Source organism: Ambystoma mexicanum, chromosome 2p (assembly GCF_040938575.1).
Source record: "Ambystoma mexicanum isolate Mex_15411 chromosome 2p, UKY_AmexF1_1, whole genome shotgun sequence".
NCBI lineage: Eukaryota > Metazoa > Chordata > Amphibia > Caudata > Ambystomatidae > Ambystoma > Ambystoma mexicanum.
Window position 1 is genome coordinate 1133173288 of NC_090923.1, and position 18003 is coordinate 1133191290.

Sequence of the window (18003 nt, forward strand, 5' to 3'; positions counted from 1 at the left end):
ACTGAGTTTTCAAGAAAAGAACAAAGGAGGGGGGTTTCCACGGATTCCATAAGTTTCATCAGGAAGGGTAACAGCGAGATAGGGTGAACCTTTGCTAGATTAATAGGGGCAAGAGGGTTTCTTCAATAAAGGAATAACCAGTGAATGTTTGAGACTAGAAGGAATCAAGCTAGATGAAAAAGAATGGCTCACAGCAGCAGTAACAAGGTACAATGTCAGGCAACAGTTTATAGTGACATTTTCGAATTACATAATGTCGAATGCAAAAATGTCGGAAAAAAAGGCTGGACATTTTTCTTTTGAATGCCTTTTTCTTTTTCTTTTCTGTTCAAAATGGGGGATTCCCCGCAAACCCCCTTTTTTATTTATTTATTTTTTAACCCTTTTTTTACGCACAAAAGCAATAAAAAAAACATGTAAATTAAAAAAAGAAATGTTCGAGAAAAAAAATGTTTGCCAATTTTTTTGACATTTTTGTCATTCGACATTATGGATTCGACATATTAACTGGACATCTCAGGCAACATAGCGTTGAGAACAAAAAGCGGAATGGCATCCAGAGGAGAGGCAGATTTCAATTGGTTTGTGGCTCTCAATATGCCAGGAGGAATACAAATGGGAAAAGAAGACCATGAATCAGAAGGAATAGAAATCACATTGCTATGGGTCACTGGAATCGTAGAGATGAACTCTAGCCCTTGTGTAAAACCAAAATCTGGTAACTGCACTGTAAACAAGATAAGAGACCAACAGACACGGGTATGAGTATAAACAACAAAGGTTTATTCGCTTCAATTGGACTCAGGTTCTACCCAGCAACAGCTGTGCAGAAGTTAGCCATTTACAGAAAGAAAATGACATCCTTTTATGCGTTCCAGTTTACATGAGTTCTACTGCGAGTGTGATGTCATAGATGACATAGACAGTTTACATCACCATGCTACATATAAGGTTTTCTGTAAAACATACATTTCTGTGAGTGATTCCATGCTCTGTATGTGCTACCTTTCCGACCTTGCAAGACAACAGACTGTTCGTACTGGAAGGAAAACATTCCTACCACCATTATCTTTTCTTTTTATAACCGAGGGTAACTTGCGTAGCGGCATGTTTTCACAGTTTGTTTAGGGTAACCCTTTCCTGGTACAAACAGAACAGGACATCTCCTGTGTCATAAACTATTCTCCTTATGAGTATGTCAATTAAAGAGCTGATTTGATTGCGCTTGTGCAAGCCAGGGCTCTAATTACAATGAGCTCATTTCTTTGCAACAGCAAACTCAGCACTCTTGTGCGGCAATTCCCTGCCGCTCCAAATAGGAGATTTTGTGCAAGATGGAGTGAGTGCTTGAAACAAAATAGGGGAGTTTAAGGCTAATCTGAATAAATGCATTTTAAACCGCTTGCGGTGGGGCACTAGCAAAAGACATAGTGGCAATCTCAATTAGAACATACTGGATGTGTTTTTAAATGTAATGTGTGGTTTGTATACTAGTGAATAGACAGGAACTCCTTTGTTTCCTCTTAATATCCCAGTGTTCCTAATAAGTATATTGCTATTGATACATTCCACCCGTAGATTCCTTGTATTGTGAAATACACCTCAGATGCAGTCTGCACAGGAATGTTTTCTACAGTCACCAGGTGGTGCCAAACGACTCTGAGGCTGGCTCAATCACAACATGTGCCTGAGGGGATGTCATCCGTACATACTTCATTTCCCTCATTTCCTTTAATATACAAGTCCAGTCAAGTGCAGGAATGTTTTTCTTGGAATCATCACTCAATGTTTTAGTCTCTTTTTGACGATGTCTCCTCCTATGTGAGACTGCTTAGAGTGTCATCACACAAAGCCTGTCACCTACTGTTACTCTTCATGTCTTATTGTGCTGTTAAAGACTGCAACGCCATGAAGTGCAGGTCCTGTCAGGCAATGAACCCAAAGGCGATTAGGGGGCCCATCTTTTTCTCCCACCTAATATACAAGATCCTTACAACCAAATGGCACAGAATGGAAAGGATAGGACTAGATAGCTCCATTAGACCGGATTGGACATTACTGATTGTGTGGGCCACTCGATTGGAAAAGGGGTGATGTTACAGCACTACTCCTAGACAATAACGTCCAAATGTATCATAGGTACGTGGGTAGGTAGCAGAGGTAAGAGTCTGACACAATAGTGACATGGTTATTTGCAAAGACTTTTACTCTGGCAAAAATAAAGAGGAAACCTAACACTCCCTAAATCTAAAAGGGGTTTCCCTGCCTCTAATAAAGAAATAATGGGTCGGTCAGAATATCCAAGTAAATCAAAAGAGTTCACCGTTGTGTCAAAATACCTATTTGTATCCCTGACACTTATAACTAAGGGTAGTGGGTCTTCTTGGTCCAGAAGAATGGTTCCTTCCCTCTGGATGATGAGCCACAGTTCCAATCATGGGGGAATTCCCCTTGTGAGAATGACTCCCTTCTCCAGGTCTCAGTTCCTTTCTGAGGAAACAAATAAAAATTCCAGCTCGTAGCGTCTTTAGGGTTAAGTTCCAATGCAAAAGAAAAAATCCCAACTTAAGCATTATCCCTTCTTATACATTGTTGTAATTCATTATTGGGTTCCTCGAGAATGCCTCCCTTCTGCAGGTATATGGTTCTCAATGTCCTTGCAGAGCCTGGGGAATGACTCCCTTCCGCAGGCCTTCTTTTGACTGGTTTCACGATACCTAATATTCTGGGAAGACATCAGGAGATACTGCCTCCTTCTCCTGAGGTCTCCTTGCTTTCCAGTTGACAAGGGCTGTGCAGAATGACTCCCCTCCAGCAAGCCCTTTTGAGACTTTCACAATTCACAGTTCATACACAATCTTCTGGGAAGAGGCCATGAGGTATTGTTTCCTTCTCCTGAGGTCTCCTTGCTTTCCAGTTGACAAGGGCTGTGCAGAATGACTCCCCTCCAGCAAGCCCTTTTGAGACTTTCACAATTCACAGTTCATACACAATCTTCTGGGAAGAGGCCATGAGGTATTGTTTCCTTCTCCTGAGATCGCCTTGCTTTCCAGCTTACAATAGCTGGGCAGAATGACGCCCGTCCCCCAAGCCCATCTCAGACTTTCACAATTCACAGTTCATACACAATCTTCAGGGAGGGATACGTCCCTTCCCCAGGCATGCTTTGCACTTGAAACGTTCTTATTTCACGTGAATTCCCAATCTTATGTATGTGGGTCTCAGACCCCTCTGTTCCTCCTGACTAGATGGGGCAGTCCTGGTTCACTATTCTGCCAGGTACTGTGACAATGAAGATGGCTAGTGTTCCTCGTCATAGAAGGATGCGGGTCCAGACATATGGGATTCTCTCCCCTTGGTGTTGCAGTTCCTTTTCACTAGGGGTCTTAGCTTGTACCGCAGGGGCTTCCGTTAGGCCCCACTGTCGCAGCTCCAGCATCTGCCAGTGCCTTATGGTACCCCTTTGAACCGCTCGGTAGCCTTTGTACCTTTAGGGTCTGTACTGTCTCTGCCTGGTCGGTCTCGGGATTCTACGCCCTCTGCTTCAGGCTTCTCTGTTCTTCCTGCGTGCTGCAGCATCTCTGCTGCACCTGCAGATCTCATCAGATGCACCTGCCTACAAACGTGCAATCCTTCTGCTTGGCTGGCCAGGACGTCCGATGCTCTGCTTCGCTGGATGGTCCTTCCATGCCAGACCAGGTAAGAGCCCCTCTGACTGCCCGGTAAGCTCTCCTGCAACTACTCGAGTCCTTTGCTGAGCCGAGCGTACCCTACGCTCATGGTTCCTCCAGGGAGGGCCTTTCTCTCCTTCCTTGTTTCCAGCTTCAGCTTTGAATGGGTATAGCCCAGTTAGGTTTCAGGAACAACTAGACTGTTCATTCAGGTTCTCATGAGTGCTCTCTATGCTTCCGCACTGCTTCTTCGCCCCAGTAATGATCTTCAGGTCTTGCAATGAGTCAATTTGTCTCTCGCTCGTCTCAGTACTTAAGGGAGACATGCTCATCCCATGACCACACTTGTTGGCGTTTTTTAGGGCTTCTTGAAATTACCAAAATTCAAGTTTTATTATTAATCCTGAGCCCATTATGAGAAGCAAAGGAGGGAAAAGAGTTTAGTAAGCATCTCAAACCCACACGCAATCTATTGAAAAGGAGAAAGTCGTCCCATATGCGAGCCAGGAAAGATGTTGTCCGTACTCTTCCTCATCCCAGTACATCCGATATTGTTGGCATGACAGAAACATATAGGAACACTAGGGAAAGTGTTGGTGGAGGGGAGTAGAAATGTGTTTTAGGGTTACGTAGGCTATGAGGATACCATGTTCTCCCCAGGTTGTCACTAATCCCATAGGGGCTTCCCTCCCCATGAGATCCACCCGCTGAGTACACCCCCAGGCGGACTATCGAGTAGCGGCCTCCCCTACCTAGCCTCATGGGAAAGGGCTCACCCTATTGGACAAGTGCTGACATCCAGGGATTTGTCACAATGTGCACGCAAACCTGCTTGCTATGCCATGGTATAGTTCTATCCTCCTCAGCACTAAGTCAGACAAGTGGCTGCAAAAGTTCAAGGCTGCCAGTCAAACAGCCAAATGGTTGGGCTTAATAGTTTCTTTGAATTCCTCTTTTCCTAATGTAGAGGAAGGTACAGCCTTATTGTTCCATTCGAAGGCTGGGTATATTCCCATCAGCGTCAGCTGCAACTGGGAAGGTTACTCCAAAGCCTAATGCCCCAGCCTCAGTGCCTTCTGCTGCAGTGGCATCAAAAGCTGTTTTTATTTTCACCTCCACACATCACGAGTCTCTAATGGGGACAGGATTTGACTGTTCAATTGGGCATGGCATGGGATAATGTCAGACAGATAGGCCCTGCAGCTCGTAGACTAGGGATCTCCCAAATCCACCATTATGCAATCACCTCTAGAACCCCTACTAATTCCAGAGAGTACTCCACTACTCCAGAGGGGAGCGTTGGAGCGTCTTACAATCGGAGAAGTCAGGAGGCAAAGCTGCCATTCCTTCCTGGTATCAAAGAAGGATGGAGGCTCTTCAACAAGCTTCTCTGAAAGGATTGATACAGGGTGATCAGCCTAATACAGATGCGCCAATCTCTGGTGTTGCATGATTGGCTCACGTCTTTAGATCTGCAGAACATGACTTTCACATCCCTGTCCACACTAAACTTGGAGATTTCTTTTTTTTGTGATAGGGGGCACTCACTACCAGTTTGCTGTGCTCTTATTTCGACTCATTTCAGCCCCGAAAGTATTGACGCAGGTCACGGTATTGGCTGCTCATGTTCACAAAAAGAGGGTGTACGTCTTTCCCTATCTTGGGTACTGGCATCTGCAAGCCTGGTGTTAGGGTTAAGAGATAGAATAAGTGTAGCATTTCCAATCGATGGAAATCGATGGGGAATACATATAGTTATTAATGCTCCTTTTCAAGAATAGCCCCCACTGCTGATACATGAAGGGAATGGGATTTGGTAGAGGTAGTGTTTCCAGATGATAGTACTGTTCTTTTCTGACCCATGGAAAATCCGACATGGCTGCCAGACAATGGTTTCCTACCCTGAACTCATTAAGTTCCCCTTTAGTTCCTCTCCTCCCTTCTTTGGCTACCTGGCCTTGCTCTGGCCACCCATTCAATTCTCCTTCCAACACTTTCTGTCCTTTTTGTGAGATCCTAGGATTCCTCTCACTTCTCTATTTTTTTTTACTCTCACACTATCCTTTTCCATCCCCTACCCATTTCAGTGCTACAACCACTCCAGTCTTCTTCTGTTGCCTTCTATTTCAATTTTTTCCAATAGAGATGGGTATCCTTGTTCTGCTCTACTGCATTCATAGCACCTCCTATAGTGTGCGGGAACTGGCCTTAATCAGGTCCATTTCCCTCTCCGGGAGACCTGCCGTCTTCCTTCCCTCCTAATTTGGGCAGTTGTACCAAAATGTTTGTGATCTGGCTGTATCCGGCTTATTTTTCAGTGCTCATATTATTTGGGTACAGCTTTTCCATACAGGCGTTGCACTACTTTTTTCTTTGCTCAATGGGGGAGTTTTATTTTCATTAGTCACTGTATCGTTTGCCCATATAGAAGACTTGTTTGCCCCTATAGAATACTGGAGGTGAACAAGCGGAGGTGACCAGAAACCTTGGACTCGGTATCCTATGGGAGAGCGGGGGAAGAAGGGAAGAAATCAAGGTCATCTAAATACAGATTACCCTTTTCCCTCCTCTATTCATATGGTTCCAGTCATGGTGATGTATCATCCTATGTTCTATTTCTATTGGAGGAGGCTGAACATCGTCTTGAGATGCCATGGTGCTGACTCTTCCAACTTGTTGTTACAAATCCAATAGTATTTTATAGCTTTGGGCCTCTTGACAACATGCCCTACTTCCCCCCAACACGGATTACCAAAGTCTAAGTAAACAGACTGCAGAAGCCCTACTAGGGAAAGGGGAAACAAAACATAGGATGGGCCATCACCAGGACTGGAACCTCCGCTGGGCCCAGGAATCTGCCAGAGTGGCCAAGCCATTATATCCTGGGGCCCAAGTATCTGATGGGGGTACCGAGACTCACCTCCTCAATATGTACCCCAATATAGTCTGTGGCACACAGTAGATAATTACTTTCTATGTATCACAGATCCTCAGGCCTCCATGAGGTTAGTCCCTCATAGCCCGAAAACATGCTTGGACCTAAAGAAAGTTGGTGGTTATTGCCTGGGACCTCGGACAGATCCTGACGCCCCAGGAGGTGAAGGGTTTGTGCCATTGATAAATCCTTGGTGATTCAGTAACTATTGTTAGGTATAGAAGACAGATGATCCAGGGCTCTGGGCCAAATCTACAAAAAAATATAGGGCACACAGAGGTTGGGGACTTACCGTTCCTCATATAACCTGGCCCTTTCTTAACCTCCCTTTACCCCCTGTCTGCCCCAATCAAGAGTCGCTCATCATCACCTCTCTCTCTCTCTTTACATTTCAGGGTCACTCCAGTTTCATCACACACCTGGACTGGTCCAAGGACAGCAAATTCATCATGTCAAACTCCGGAGACTATGAGATCCTGTACTGTGAGTATAACATACAGTTCTATTTGCAGTAAATGAACAGGCAACTCCTTCATGAGAACATACGTCTTAGGTACTGCAATGACTAGTTACAAAGATCCCCAGATCATTTTAACCCATATATGACTGAAATGTGATTTAAATGCAGCTTTGTTCAGTTTTCAAGTAAACCTCACACAATAATTCAAAAAAGGGAAAAACAAAAGGTGGGGAAACTTCTTAAATTAGGATTTTCAATGAGAAAGCCGTACACCTCAGGGACCTTTTAAATTCAGTTCCTGTGATGAAGCAGTGTATGCTTCGGACTACACAGGAGCGCAAATCGACCGAAACTTCAGAGGATGGGGGAGTGGCCTACCTACAGAGACTTTGTGTGGGCAGGGCAAACTTACTTGTATGGAGGCCCCTTCTCCTTCTAGCCGAGGAATGTACGTGGGAATTAGTGTCAACCTAGCAATTTAAGCACTGTGAAACAATGGCATTGCCGAAAGACAAAATGCTATTTTTATGGCATCTGCCAGCAAGATAATGTATGTATCTGTATGTTTTTGAGATATGTAGAGCGCAACTTTGGCCCGAAGCCATCAAGGCGCTGACACACAACTGTTAAGGGCGAGAACGTGACTCACTCAGAACTCGGTCGGAACTCAGAGATACGTCTTAACATTCCTATGAAACCGTATATGATCAACGGTCTAGCGTAGCTCCATCGGAAGAGAATTCCACATTGTTGGAGCCAGTACAGCAAACAGTTGTCCTGCTCATTTCCTGCAAAACCCATGAATACCGAGAGGAAGACTGAAGAAGTCTCGCCAGTTGATAAAGAGTACATTTAGAACGAAGGTCACCCGCGTGAGTGCCATGAATGGCGTGATGTACCAAGAAGAGTGTTTTAAACTTAATTCAGCTACTGATCTGGAGCCAGTTTAACTGTCAGAACAGGGCTAAAGAGTGCAAAAGCCTCAGAGCTCTGAGAGCCAATCCAGCTGCCGAATTCTGAAGAATTTGCCAGCGCTGAAGCAGCGTAGTGACTGCCTTAAATAAGTTCCATTACAAAAATCGATGGAGCTCATAATTGAGGAGGTAACCACTGCAGTCCGAGACTCTGGTGGAAGAAGAGGGAGAACTTCCCCTAATAGATTCAGATTAACAAAACCAAGCTGATATGGAAGAGATTTGAACTTCCCTAGATCCAGATGCAAGCTGCTTCACCCCTAAAGTCTTAATCGCCTGTATCGGCTCAGGACAGGGCCCTAAAGACACTGGCCAGTAGTCGACACTCCATGAGGCCCCAATGATCATGGTTGGCTCTTTCAGTTTCTCGTTCATGGTCCATGTCCAGCTGTATTGTACCATAATCCCATATAAGACTGAGTGGCACTACAGTGGGTTTGTCTTTGAAGTGTCAGTGGGCAGTCAGAAGGGGGCCAGAGCAACTGGTTAGAAAGTGTGGGCACTGAATTTGTTCCATGGCATAGTCTCACCTACACTTAGCCTAACACCACATAATATGACATTACAAGGCATACAAGCTAGGGGAAAGGATGTTTTGCATAGAGGTAAACAAATAAATGCAACCAAGTGTGGTGTTTCCAAAGTGGAAACAGTTACCCTAGGTTGTTATTGGGAGGTCTCTTGGGCCGTTATTAGTAACAATGTCCAGCTCAGAATCATTCTATCTCTCACTCTCACTGGCAACACAGCCCTTGCACGGAAACAATACAGGTTACACAATGGAATGGAACCCACCCTAAGACACATGTCTACACTAAAATTCCCCAAAGACCCGACTAACCCACACCATGTACATCAACACAGCTCTCCACACTCCTTCAACACCACTCTGACAGACACTACAAGCAACACAAACAATTTACATTAGCTACCTGTAGCACATATTAACCACTGCTCCAGACAACCCACACAATAGCTGAACCTTACACACCACATAGTGCCCTATCTTTTCAGATCTGCACACATCAACATTGCAACAAAGCAACCTTGCCCTGCTACCCCGGCTCCTATGTTAATCTCCTACTCCATCTCTTGCAGATCCTTCGGCTCAAAGAAACTATGGAAATGGCATATGGTGTTCTATACATCAGTCATAATGTAGCATAGCAGGGCATAGCAAAGAGTGACGCTCATTCTCCTATGGGGCAGAGCTCTGGTCGGCCAAAGCAAGTCTTGTGACAGGAGGAAATGAATGTTAGTTCTGCTGCAGTCTATCTGCTATGCTTGAATCTCTTGTGCACTGGCTATCTGGGAGATATGCCTGTCAAATCAAGTGATATGGGGCGGAGTATAGCCCAGTGCAACAATAACGCCAAAGTCTACAAATTTGCCATATTAACATTAGTAAATGGCCTTCAAATTAATCTGCAAAATACGAAATTCTTGCAATTTACAACTTTAAAAAGATCGGTCAGATTCTCTTGGGTCATAAATAAGGAACGTTTACCGAAAGGGAACGCTCTTATCTATCTAGGATTCACAATATTGAGTAAATCCGTAAAGTACAATCTTTGGAACTTTATGAAGAATAAAGTAATTATAGTGGCCGGACAGTCAAGAAACATAAACAATAAATATTGCAAGTTTTCAATGGTCCCTTTAGTGAACTATTATGAGGGCAAAATAGTAGAGCCCTTGTATGGTATCGGGAGGATGAGTTTTTGGGTGCTGAAAAGGTTAGAGAAACTGGGGGCATTCACATGGGGAGAGCATTGGGCCTACCAAACTGTGCTTCAATTGTGTTCATACGCTTGGAATTTGGTTTGAAATCTTTGCTAGCAAGAGCCACTTGGAAACTGCTGCTATTATTGCAAAACATAGTCCTGCCTCTTGACAGTTCTTTGCACAGTGATCTAGCTACCCTGATGGATAAAAGGTGTAATGAAACAGTGAATCAATTGGCAGATACTTACTGGGCGTGTGGAAAATAGCACTGCACAGAGCAGATTGGACCTCAACCACTGAAGCTATGCATCAATACAGCTCCTTAGTTCATCTTTCTTTTGAGTATTTAGCCCGCTTTCTGAATGCTGGGGCGAGGTCCACATTGGTGAGATTTCGATCCAATGTGTTGCCTACTCGAGAAATCTTGGCAAAAAGACGACTCATTCCTAATGATTTAGCCTACTGTCGTCACTGCATTAATGTTCGCAAAATTGAAACTTGGAAACACCTGCTTTTATTTTTCCCAGCGCCCAGTTTCTTTAGAATGCTCTATTTGAGACAATTTGTTCATAATGTTTGTTACATGGATCACGATAATTTATGGTATAGGCTGGTTAGTCTAATTCCTACTTCAGTGGTAGTCGCAGTCGGGGGTTTTATGAACAATTTGAAGCTATATACATATTAGACCATAGCGGCAAGGATTTTACAGTAATATGGCTGGAACTGCCACCAATATATTTAAATGAGCATTCTGTTTAACCTATAAAGCTGTTAAAATGTATTTGTGTATATTACGATTGTATTATTTTTTTCTTTTCTTTATTATTTTTTTATCTATAATATTGGAAGAATGTGTATTCTATCTTAGTTAGCTTTTATGGTTGTTCTTTAAAACACCTTTTCTTTTTCTTATTTGCAAAGGTTGAAGTATTTCAACCATAAACAATAAAAGAAATAATTAAAAAAACACAATTCTTGATGACTGTCTTGGGGGCCACTAACAGAGGAGCATGATGGGACAACGTTCTGTCCAAAAAAATCATTAAATCTGCCCCATTGTGAGGGATTCGTTTGCAAATAGTGTTAACTTAATCAGTTCGAAGGACTCCTATTTTTGTTTATTTAAATGAGAGTGAAATTAAATTATTTTCCCAGAATTGCACACTTTGGTTAAACATGGAGGGAAGGATTTTAATCCACTCTGCAACTGAACACATACTTTCTGAGCTCTACCCAGCACAGATATTTACGTTTTGGCATTCAGTGACTCCACTAATACTCTCTTACAGATTTTTCTTGCAAAATACACAAATCACATAGTAAAGCAACGTCGCAATATGTAAATCATCTGCGAAACATGTTAGGCCAAAATAATATTATTGTAGCTTTATTTTCCACATCTTGAATTGAAATGTCCCAGAATGCAAAATAAAGGAAAATCTAAAAAGCTCAAGTTTTACACCACAGTAGTTTCAGCACTGTAAAACACACCCTAAAAGGAATTGTGTAATATGGTCACTGAGTACACAGATTGTTTCTCTGAACTGTCACACCTGATCTTATGTAGGATTTTAAGAACATTTCACTAGCCACATACAGACACATTCTTTTATTTCATGTGAAACTTGCCGAACTCATGGATATAAAGCAGGCTTGGAATGACCCAATAGCAATAGGGCAGTGCCTCATTGACTGACCCAACATGCAATTGTGGGTGTTAAGTGTATTTCTTTGTGCAAATGTTACCCCCTCCTTTCTGAGCCTCCCAGTACTACCGCTGGTCTCGCTGGGAGTTATTTTCATTGATTTTGAAGGTAGTGAGTCTTTTTTCTATCTCTCACCTCTTGCATTCACTTTTGGTTTGAGAACACTGGGCCCTCTTGTTAAGGTTATAGTGAGAGGAGACCTCTACCTTTTGTTTTGGCATCCATGCTTTTGCTATGGCAACTCCCTCGTCTCATGTGGGTGCACTGGGTCTACCCGTGCAGGAGTCATCTCCTTTTTATGACGTGTGTTCTTCCCTCTGCAGCAGAAGCCATCTTACATGGAGGGATGTGTGGACACACTGTGTCCCGTTTTCTTTGTCCTAAGTAGCATTTCTTCTACTTTCAAGCCATCCTCTGAACAAGTGAGTGGCAGTCGCTACATGTTCACCCTTTTGCGGGCGCGTTATAGTATGCTGCCTTTTCAGCCACTATAATGCACTTAAGAAGAACCTATACTAAAAATAGCCTCTCTGTTTGTTTTAAGCCTTGTTCAAGATGGCCCGTCGTTTGTCAGCTGTCCTTCTACCTTGTCAGTTGTGTGAGGGTCCCCTTTCTTCATGCACCTTGGCAGGCTTCTTGTCAGAATCCTGCAAAGGATTTCCTTTGTGTGTGAGCCGGCAGGAAGTCGGGGGAGGGGGGTCTGTCGGCTCTCGATCCACATTCCTCCAAGGGCTTGGTTGTGGCTGGGCAGATTCTGGGAGGCTTGTTCTCCACTATTGGATAGACACCTTCAAGTTGGAATTTTTCACGTGTCCTATTGGAGGGCTGGGGTCGCACCCAGCCCAGATTCTGGATTCCAGGAGGCAAGCTGGACCAAAAAGCCAAGTCGACCGACGGATCTGAGAAGACCAGAAGAAGAAACGCTGCAGAAATCAGCATTGGCTCAGCCACTAACACTCTGTCGTGAATCCTGACATTCGAATCCACAGGGAAGACCTCTGCGAGGTGCCTTCCTCCCTTTGACTGGTGGGACGAAACAGTCACTTGTCCTGCTTGAGGTACTCCACCTGTTTTCGGTCGTCACAGCGTGCATATTTGCATTTCCTCTGCAAGACCCAGATCCAGCTGTTCATAGTTGCAAGGACTTCTGGCTGAACAAACATCTGGAACTGATTGTAGGCATCCTCTAGGCGCTGTTTGGATGCTGGTAATCCACTGTGCTGCCCTCCACCAGGAGTCAAGCCTGCTGGAAGACTGAAGTCCTGCCGCAGAGTTACCGAGTGCCTCCTGACCCTGCCCTCCGTCAATGCAAGTCGTGTATCTGTGAAGAGGACTGTATGGGTCTTTTCTGGGAGGAAGAAAGAGGGGATGAGAGGGTGAAACACCCCCTCCCCCCGAATATTAAAAAAACAAATTTTAAAAAACCTCATTGTAAAGCTCTCAAACGAAAGAGACCTTTACAATGCCGGTTTTACGATCAAAAGAAAATCGGTCATTGTAAATCGATCGTTTTCACTTGAGAGCTTTAAAATGAGGACATTTCACATAGAACCATCCAGATCAGTACCTCTGTGGGTCATCCTTTTGGACTTCAGGGGTGGAAGATGCTCCTCCTCGCACTCTTAGGTCCCCCTTATGTGTGTTGCTTCTGCTCTGCCCAAACTAACATCAGTACTTTACCTGCCCTAGCTGAGGGACCCTCCCGGACTACTCGCCACTTTCCTTTTGGGACACCTAAAAGACTACCAGAGACCTGATACAGGCTAGAGTTGGGCTTCTATTGCGTAGCGCTGAGCGCCTTGTTATGCTAAGGCCTATGTTCTGATGTACGTGTAACATCTTTTCTCCCTACTTTGGTAAATACAGTTATTGTGTGGATAACTACTTGGCATTCTAACGTAGTGTACTCCACAGTGGGTTACCTAACTGTGAGTTGTATATATGCACTTCAGTATTATGCTTACCTTGGAATATTTAAAGTGGGACTTAGGGGAGTATTGTAATAAGTAGTGTTAATGTAATAACTTACCTGTGTGGGTCGTTTTACTTACTATTTCTGCCAAGTGTTAGCTGTACTACACACAAGGACCCCCTTCCTCCTCAGCTCAGCCTTGCCGCTTGCTAAATCCCACTGAAGAGAGTGCATTTGCTCAACCGGGGTTGTGGAAAACCTTGCTAGGCTTTGCTTGTCTAAGTGCTCCCACAGGTGGTCACTTTAAAAAACCTTCTAACACTGGGACTGTTTTTTGTTTTTATGCGGGCCACTTTTATGGCTTAGTACACGGCACAGCTGGCCGTTTTAAACAATATTACTGGCTAAATATACCTAAAGCACCCATTTCAAAAATATTATTGCAAATAATGCACTGCCACATTCTACTTGGCTTGTTTGGAAAAATCACAAATTCTAACTCACACATATGGGCACATTATTTTGTTGTGTCAGGTGTGGTTTTTGTGCCCTAGTCCGGCTCAGATATGAACTGATCTTTAAAAAGGAGCTTTACTGCTATTGACGTTAATTGTCTTGGAAGCAGACAAAGATCGTATGATGGCTGAAGCTGTGTGGGGCCTTTCTGATGGACATGTCCTATCGCATGGTAGTACATGATGTTGAGTCTGTATTCAGGGCTTCTTTTACTAAGCAGTCCGCATGAGCTGTGCCTCTAAACATTTTCTTCAGTGCCTGGTGCCAGGAGGTACAATGCTCAGTTATCTCATTGCACTCCTAGGCTGAACATGCCCTAGCTACAAGGCCTATGCATTTTGAGGTGTATTATTAAAACATTTTTGGAATAACAAATATTATAGAAGCATTGTCAAACACCAGGTGAAATGCAATAATTAGATACAGTATGCATTGATAGTATGACGTCGGAGCCTTTGCCTCGGTTCCAACCATCTTACATTTTAGGAGGCAATAATGGGGCCACCATTATCGATCTCTGCGGTGAGGGATGCTACTAGAACGGTGTTACTCAAGGCCGGCAATCCGCCGGAGGAATGCCCCTCATACCGTCCTATGTCCTTGATTAATGTAGATAACAACATTTTTGCCAAGCTACTAGCTAATACACCCGCGCCGCTCATGCAAAATCTCATCATTGCAGACCAGTCTGGGTTTATCCCCGGGAGGAACACCTCATATGGGTTGAGGAGATTATTCGGCCTTCAAGAGACGCTGGAGCAGGATGGTCCAGCTGTTGCAGTATTATTGGAAGCCGAGAAGGCTTTGGACTCGGTTGAGTGGCCATTCCTGATCCAGACCCTCTGGAAAATGGGTTTTGGCTCTGGGTTCCTGGGGTGTGTACCGTTGCTCTATGCATCCCTAACGTCAAGGGTGCTGACTAACAGGCAGCTATCGGATAGTCTCAGTTTGGGAAGAGGGACACGCCAGGGTTGCCCCCCATCTCCCACCTTGTATTCGCCCTTTTTATTGAACCATTAGCAGGCTTGTTGCAGGAATCACATATTAATAGGGGGATTCAATTATTTTCCCAAAGGATTATCCTCTTGCTTTATGCAGATGATATGGTATTATTCCTGAAAAAGCCAAGGACAAACTTGCACCCGCTAATGCAACAAGTGATCTGCTTCAGGGAAATGTTGTGGCTTAAGATTAACTATACTAGATCAGTGATTTACCCCCTGACTACAGCGCAGAGCCCTTTGCAGATGAGTATGGGTTTGAGTGGGAGCTCGGCAACACCAGATATGTAGGAATGGAAGTGGCCAGGATCCCAGATATATTTGTCAGGGAAAACTATGGTAGGGAAGTAGAGAAATTACAGAACCAGACCCTCCGGTGGCAGGGGCTGCCACTTTCGACCATCTGCCGGATAGCAGTAATTAAAATGGTGGTTCTGCCACGGTTTTTAGAGCTATTTCAGAACATTCCACTGATTCTTCCCTAGTGCCCCAGATAAGAATTTGAGGTGGGAGTATTTTACTCCCCGTTTTTAAACTTTGAGAGTAAATGTGATTTCAAGAGAGTAAAAATTACTTTTCTCCTTTGCAAGAGAGTAAAATGTATGTGACATCCAGCCAACGTGTGCAAAAACGGCATGGAAATCATTACTATGCAGCAGCTTTCTGCATTGTGACAGAATACACCTTTCATTTTTTCTCTAAGGTCTGGCCATTTAGTCTCTCCCGTATATATTTAAATGTTGAAAACTCAAAAACCTAGCCAATTACATAGTAAAGCAAACATGAATTGTATTGTGTGTTTTGAGGTTCGCTAGCAGAATTGTCTTTTGATGTTTAATGAAAGTCCTCATCTCCTGGAGCTATTACTACCTAATTGTATGCCAGTGTTATGGCACAACAGTGCAAAGAGGCAAGGACTCCATGCTAAATTCTATATCTAATCTCATGGTCAAATAGGTATTTATATAGCCCTTTTGGCAAAGCGCTGTAGGTAGAACATATTTCTCACAATTATCACCCAACTCCTTTGCCGACCTCGAAAGGATACAAGGCTGAGTTGACCTTGCCGGGATTCGAACCTGCATCCTACAGATCACGCACAGATCGCAGAAACAAGCTCACAACTGACTGAGCTATCTTATTGGCGAACATCCTTTAGAGGTTGGTAAACTGAGTATCGACTAAGGTATAATAATCACAGTGCCTAGATGTTGGACGAACCGTGTATGGAGCGCTACATAAATTTAAATACCTATCTGGATTATCACAGGGATATGTTTTGCTGAGTTTCTATTTCAATCACAAAAGTAACTTTCATTTGTTTGTTTTTTAACAACGCTTACCCTTACTGGAGAGGCGGGGTTTGGATGTTTTAATTGTACTCTTGAAGATTTGAGAGGCTAGAACACTTATGATTGGTGTAATGACAATCACTCACCATTGAGCAAAGACTCTGCTGCCACTGACCATTTATAGTAATGTACCCTATTGACTGCAGGGTTGAATGGATGTAAACTAGACCGTGCATACTCATAATTTTACACAGTTTTTATCATTAGAGTGTAAATTCAATTATAAGTGTAAAATGATCTGCCTCTGCATGATTATGCACACAGCACAGGAACTCTGAAAAAAAAAAAACAATTATGCAATACTGGTTTGCTTTCACTGGAAAAAAATGCATAATTTGTTACAAAAGATGAATTCTCAATTGCAACTTAGTTTTCCATCTTATTAATTATACAATCCTAAAATGCCAGGAAAATAAATATGCACAATGCTTCGGTTTGCTCCATGAGCATCAACACAGCAGAAGCTGAATGGAAAGAAACCATTCCTTTTATCACAGTGTGCAGTTTCTTTTTTTAAAAGGCTTCCGAGAAATACATATGGTACAGAGGCTTTTCTCCATGGTTTGCAAATAAATCCATGTAGATAAAAAATCGAAAGACGAGTTCTGGTTTCTGTCAAGCAACCTGACCTTTGCACTGCCCTCTGCTCTAAACTTGTGTGTAAATGTACACAGGAAAATAATAAAGCTGTCATATTTACAAGATTTTCATGCGTAAAAAGACCTAGTACGCACCTTATCTGGAGGCCTATCTTCCCCAATGCTTCTTTAAACGGTTGAGAGGGATCCTTATACATTTCATATGGGCCAGGTAAACCGTGAGAGACCAATCGATCCAAGCTTACTCGAATGGAGGATTTGCTCTCCCAGATTTGGAACGATATTACTGGGCGTCGCAGGCTATTTTCTCTCGTACTGGTATGAAACTCGACTTTGTAGGCCTCATGTCCGGGATCGGGCTTTAGTAGCGCCGGATTTATTCCGGTCAGTCATTTTAGGGGACATAGGATACAAAAAGGCAGGAATGGGAATAGTGTCCAGTATTTGTGCTGCCTGGAGCAACATTGTGAACAAAGCAGGTACCACTCAGCTATACTCCCCATTGTTCCCAGCTAGATTCGTCAGGGGAGTAGGTGTTACACGGGGAAAGGTTTATACAATCTTTAATTGACAAATTGGGTATCGCAGTGCTGCAGGATTTCTTTGTTGATGACACTTTTATGAGCCTCAAGGTCTTTAGGGGTAGAGGAATGGCTACCTCACTTGATATTTTCATGATCTTTCAGGAGCCGGAACAAATTAAAGACATTCTTTCCCTCGTTCCTGAACCAGCCAAGCACATTCCTGTTATTTCACGAGGTCATCGCGACCAGGGCAAGGAGAGACTTTCAATGATTTATGGCAAATTAATATCCACGATTCCGCATTTAAGTGACAAATCAAAGATGGGAGATAGCACTTAATAGAGAAACAGAAGGTGAAGCTTGAGCATATATTAGGAATCAGGCATGTTATGTTTAGCTTAATGCGAGGTACAAACACATCCATTTTAATTAAATGCATCAAAACTATTTCACACCTGTTAGACTGCATGGATACTATCCCAAATCCTCAGTCGAATGTCCAAAATGTACAGTTGATGGGGCTACCTTTGTGCACATGGGATGGGTGTGTCCTCCGGTAGTGGGATTCTGAGGGGAGGTGTTTGAAACGATCTTGGCTATACTAAGAGAGCTTGTGACGCCACCC

General features: G+C 43.5%; 1 protein-coding gene across 4 annotated transcripts in view; it reads left to right on the plus strand.

Annotated features, from left to right (window-relative positions):
• Nucleotides 1-18003, plus strand: part of EML3 (EMAP like 3) — a 743130-nt gene that overhangs the window by 602369 nt on the left and 122758 nt on the right. For all 4 annotated transcript variants that reach the window (XM_069645189.1, XM_069645191.1, XM_069645188.1 and 1 more), the window contains one exon: nt 7002-7089. In XM_069645189.1, coding sequence (XP_069501290.1) covers nt 7002-7089 — 88 coding nt within the window. The remainder of the gene's footprint in view (nt 1-7001; nt 7090-18003) is intronic.